This window comes from Chanos chanos, chromosome 1, assembly GCF_902362185.1.
Source record: "Chanos chanos chromosome 1, fChaCha1.1, whole genome shotgun sequence".
NCBI lineage: Eukaryota > Metazoa > Chordata > Actinopteri > Gonorynchiformes > Chanidae > Chanos > Chanos chanos.
In genome coordinates, this window is record NC_044495.1 from 4439041 (window position 1) to 4444211 (window position 5171).

The 5171-nt window shown below is 43.2% G+C and overlaps 1 protein-coding gene across 1 annotated transcript in view; it reads left to right on the top strand.

The window, feature by feature from the left end:
• Positions 1–4308, top strand: part of LOC115821705 (MAM domain-containing glycosylphosphatidylinositol anchor protein 2-like) — a 93041-nt gene extending 88733 nt beyond the window's left edge. Inside the window, 4 exon segments of the mRNA XM_030785512.1 lie at positions 512–676; positions 2417–2547; positions 3784–3886; positions 4220–4308. Coding sequence (XP_030641372.1) covers positions 512–676; positions 2417–2547; positions 3784–3886; positions 4220–4308 — 488 coding nt within the window.
• Positions 4309–5171: the final 863 nt, after the last annotated feature.

Consider the following 5171-nt stretch of genomic DNA (forward strand, 5'->3'; position numbering starts at 1 on the left):
TGATTATCGCCCGAGGACTATCCAGACAACCTGTCCTCTGTCCGCTCCCTAATTAAAACACATAAAGGGAAACCCATTAAAACAAACCAATTAATTGGTCCTTTTCTTGCCACAGGGGGACGCATTTTTTTTTTTTTTTTATAAATGTTTAAGGGGAGCGCGGCGATGAGTGATGTCCTAAACGATGCACGTTTTTCAATTACCGCAGACACTTTGGGGGTGGACGTGTAATTGCCGTTGTAATTTTGAAGGTCGTTCGCGTATACGCGCGCTCCAAAGCGGTAAGGTCGGAGCGTTTTGGTGAGGTTTCTTGTCGGGGCTGTCGTAACGTTAAATGCTGAAGTCGGCGTAGAGCGCTGATTTACTCTCGTGTTTATGACGCGGGTCTCGATGCGCGTTTTTTAAAGACCCGAGTTCGACAGCGTGGCTCGGGACAATTTAGGGATCGTTCGTCAGACAAACGTAAACTGTTTGTTTTTGTTGTTTGTTTGTTTGTTTGTTTTAAACGCAGGTTACTACATGTACATCGAGACGTCGCGGCCTCGGCTGGAGGGAGACAAGGCACGGCTGTTGACCCCGTCTTTCAACATCGCCCCTAAAAACCCTTACGGAACCATAGTCACAAACCCCACCTACTGTTTCAGCCTCTACTACCATATGTATGGGAAACATATAGGTAAGAGACAGCCTCCTCTTCCTTACATGACAAGCTCAAAAGCCATACTGTGAGGTAACACGTGCTCCTGAGATGTCTTCACGGTACATTTTTCAACCCTGACAAAAACCGGTACTGATCCATACCTCCTTTTTTTTCCATGTTTGACTGCCAAAATAAGACACTTTTGTTCTCCAGATTGTATATTGATAATCACTTCTTCGCAGGTTTATTGCAGAAGATCTTGTTTGGATACGGAATGTTAGTATAGCTGTAACAGTGACGTCAGCCGTGCATTCACTCATGTTTAAGTATTTATTTATTCATTGGTTTGTTTGTTTGCTAAAAAGAAAAGTCCAATAATGTATAACCATGCCCTTTCAGAATTTTAGCTTTTGGATAATGAATTAATTTATTTATTTTTCTATTTATTTATCTATCTTATCCATCTGTTTTGTTTAAATGAAAGCTTGAATGATCTATACTCGTGCCCCCTCTGACATTCTGTGGTATCCGTTGCCGGGAAACCATTGGCTGTTTCTGAGCTGTTAGCCCGTTGCGGCGCTAGCTGCGGGTGACCTTGTCCTATAGCTGGGTGGCAGCTGTCCTAGAAAAGGTCTCAGCTCGTTTTCACGCTCCTCTCACGGTTCTCTCTCTCCATCTCCCTGCCAGGGCCGGACAAGCACTCGCACTTCAGGGATACCAGTGACCTCGTCGCACTCGGAGACGCGCCTCGTAACGGCAATTTTCTGCTTCGCTAAATAAATAAATAAATAAATAAGCTTGCCTGGCTTTGAACGGCAGGGGTCGGCCTGACGTGCGGAAGGCTGCTCTTTCTCGACATCCTTTCTCCCATAGCTCACTTAGAGCCAGGAGAAACAGCTGAAAGAGAGAGAGAGAGAGAGAGAGAAAAAAATGACAGGGCTAGCCAACGTCTGCCGCGCATTGAAAAAAGCAAAGCATTGTGGGTAGACGGTCTCAGTTTTCGGAGACAGTAGTCTATGCTGGCGTATCAGGGAAAGTGAGTTTAGGTATAAGGAGGAGAAGGCGTCTGTCAGGTTTTCTCCTTTGTAGCATCAGTTTGATGTTCCACTCCTACTTGGGTCTTCCCTCCAGAGGAACGCGCGTTATCCTAACATGACTCCGTTTTGCCTCCGCAGTGTCAGAAGCCATTCTTTTGGCGCCTTGTCGTTTTCAAAAGAAACAACGCGAAACAAAAGAAAAAAGAAAGAGAGGAAACATTAGCCTTGGCTACATCCTCTGACAGCTCACGCGGCGTTTTACGGTTCTCTCTCTTTCTTCTTCGGCCTTCTCGTTCCCTGTCGCCTTTCCCACCGTCCCACGTTGTTCTCCTTTGTTCACCGGCGTTCCGCGTGAATCAAAAATAACGCTCTGATGTTTTGCATTCAAAAAAAAACAAAAAAAAACAACTGTGACTCTTAAAAAGAAAAAAAAATTTGCTACCCTTTCACGGGAAATGTTCCACTTTAAGCCTGTGAATCTACATCTTCATTTTCTGCTCTAAAACATACTTAGATTGAAGTTTCCTCTAACTTCTAATTCACTGTAACCCTTGCAAATGGGCAAATACATTTCAACAGCCCTGTAATTCTTTCATACTGTCATAAAATCACCAAGTCCTCTACCGAAACACTATAACACGCTCGTAATTGCGAGCGGCTGGTTTGATGTTGTACCGTAATTTTCCCGCCGATGCATTGCTGCAGCTGGTTGAAAGGTGAGTATTTTTGTTCTCGACAGGGACGCTGAGTGTGTATTTACAGCAGAAGGGGCAGACAGGTCAGGAGAACTCCATATGGACCCTGAGTGGGAACCAGGGAGACCGTTGGAGGCAAGCCAGGGTCAACATTCAGCCCACCTCGTCTTTTCAGGTGAGAGGCACCTCCAGGGCGTCAGGTCCCACTGCACACGCACTCACTCTCTCTGTCTCTCTCTCTCTCTCTCTCTCTCCCTCCCCCCCTCTCTCCCTCTCTCCCTCTCTGTCTCTCTCTCCCTCTCTGTCGCTCTCTCTCTCCCTCTCTGTCGCTCTCTCTCTTGCGCTCTCTCTTTCTCTCTCTCTCTCTGTCTCTGCCTCTCTCTCTCACACACACACACACACACACACACAGACAGACGTACACTCACACTGTGATCCATTTGGCTTGTAAGATTCGTTGGTTTTAATGTAAAAAGGGGATTCTAACACTGCTAATGCAAGTCCTGTCCCAGCGGAGCACTGACACATCTCCATTGATTTGTCCATCGTTTCCCTGTAGTGTTAGAGAGAAAAAAGAAAGAAAGGGAGAAAAAAAAAAACACCTTTTCACTGGCGACTGATGACTAGTTTTCTTTTTTTTTTTTTTTTGGGTTCTGACACACATCAACACATGATGCATGCATCAAAAGGGTCTTCTGATGGTAAATTACATGAAAAGACACTGAAATAACACATTTCTGAGATCTGGGAAAGCTTAGTTCTCTCTCTTTTTTTTTTTTTTCCTACTCTCTGGTTTGAGGCTTTGGTGACACTGCAGAGAGAAAACTTTAAAGCTAGGCAAGTCAAGCAATGAACCTCTATGATCTAAGAGCAGGAAAACTTCAAAGTACTTCTTTAGTTATGTACTGAATATATTTCATCTATCTATCTTTCTATCGATCTGTCTATCTTTCTATCTATCTTTCCATCTGTCTGTCTGTCTGTCTAGCTGCCTGTCTGTCTATCTGTCTGTCTATCTATCCATCTATCTATCTGTCTGTCTATCTATCTATCTATCCATCCATCTATCTGTCTGTCTGTCTGTCTGTCTAACTATCTGTCTATCTATCTATCTATCTGTGTGTCTGTCTGTAGATTATAGCTTAGTTGGGCAGCTTAATAGACTGTTATAGTTTTGGGTCTCCCTATACCAGTGAGAGTCTTAATGCTTTTGGGATGAAAGTCATGCTGTCCTTATATAGCCTTACACCCTCACCCTTAGGATCAGTTTTCAGTGTCTTTTGTCCTTTTTTTCAAACGACGAGCATCAACAACAATGAGGTCTGAGCGTTTCCTGTCCAACAAAAGTATGTCCTCCTCCTGATCAGCATAATGCTCACTGTGTATGTGTGTGTGTGTGTGTTTTGTGTAGATTGTAATAGAAGGTGTTCGCGGCCCTGGCATCGAGGGCGATATTGCCATTGATGATGTGGCCATTGAGGAGGGAGAGTGTCGGGACCCACCCCCCAACAGCAGTATGTAAAAGTGTCTTAGGGATTTGTTTGGATTTTACTTAGGCCTGATTTCAGTCTTTATACTCAATTCTGTGCCGCTCCTTCAGTGATCAAATTCTAGCGTTAAACCCAGACACTGTTAAGCGCTAGGTGCAGCAATTGAAGGATTTTCTGGTTGAAAAATTAAGCGTAGACATTTCTTAATTCTTCAGACGAGAGAACTGTCTTAACAGCTCAGACAAGATGTGGTACAGCAATGGTATAATGTATTTTATTTAAACACTGTATGTACTGATACTGTTAGTGAAGAAACTATAACTGAACACATTTCACTTTCTGTTTTCACTGCTATAGATCTGAGGTCTCTGGCCCCTCCCACTGCTAACCATATATGGCAGCTGAGCTTCACCCTGTTCTTGGTTCTGATTGGTCATCAAAGGTGACCTCTTCCAGCGAATGAAAAACCTGGCTCTGGCACTCACAGGGAATATGGCAGCCTCAGAATGACAGAACACCACAACCAAAGATTCATTTGACCTGCAGGACAGCACCACTGATTTTCAATTGGGCTCAAGACAGAAAGGGGAAGTTATGTTCTTTTAAAAAGCGAAAGAATGAGTGAGATATGGTTTAAGAATGTTTTAAAAGGGCATGCTGAGAGAGAGAGAGAGAGAGAGAGGGAGAGAGAGAGAAAGGGAGGACTTAAAGGCACTCATGTTTCTTAGTGCAGTTAAAGGTTGTCTGGATTCTGTGAGAACAACTAAGAAAGTGACAGATGAAGAGAATTTTCCTAAAGCACAAAGACTTTTTTTTTTCTCGTTTCCCATTACGTGATACGGCTCACTCTGTGTTGTGGCAGTATGTCGTCTGTTTAGGACCTTGTGATTCTGGAAATGTAGCAGTAGGGGAGATGTAAAAAAGAGAGAGAGAGAGGTTAGAGACATTTATTTTTAAATATAAAATGAATAACAAACTTGTGTTCACATAGGGCTACTCTTGATTTAACCCACGTTCTGTGTGCAGATGGAAAAAAAAAGGCGTCTTCAGTTTTACTTCAGAGTAACTTCACATCACTTTGAGTTCTCAAGTTTTCAAACTTTTAAAATGTCAGCGTTCTTGAAATGCTGTGTTGGTTTCAGACACCCAAAAGCATAGTCCCCGTAATTGTTTCGTGCTAACATCCGACTAACTTCCTCTCTCCTACTGGAAAACACACTGACTTTTTATATAGTTATCAACCAACAAAATGATTGTACAGTTCAATGGAGCTGGCAGTCCATGTCAAAGTATTAGTTTATGTTGATAA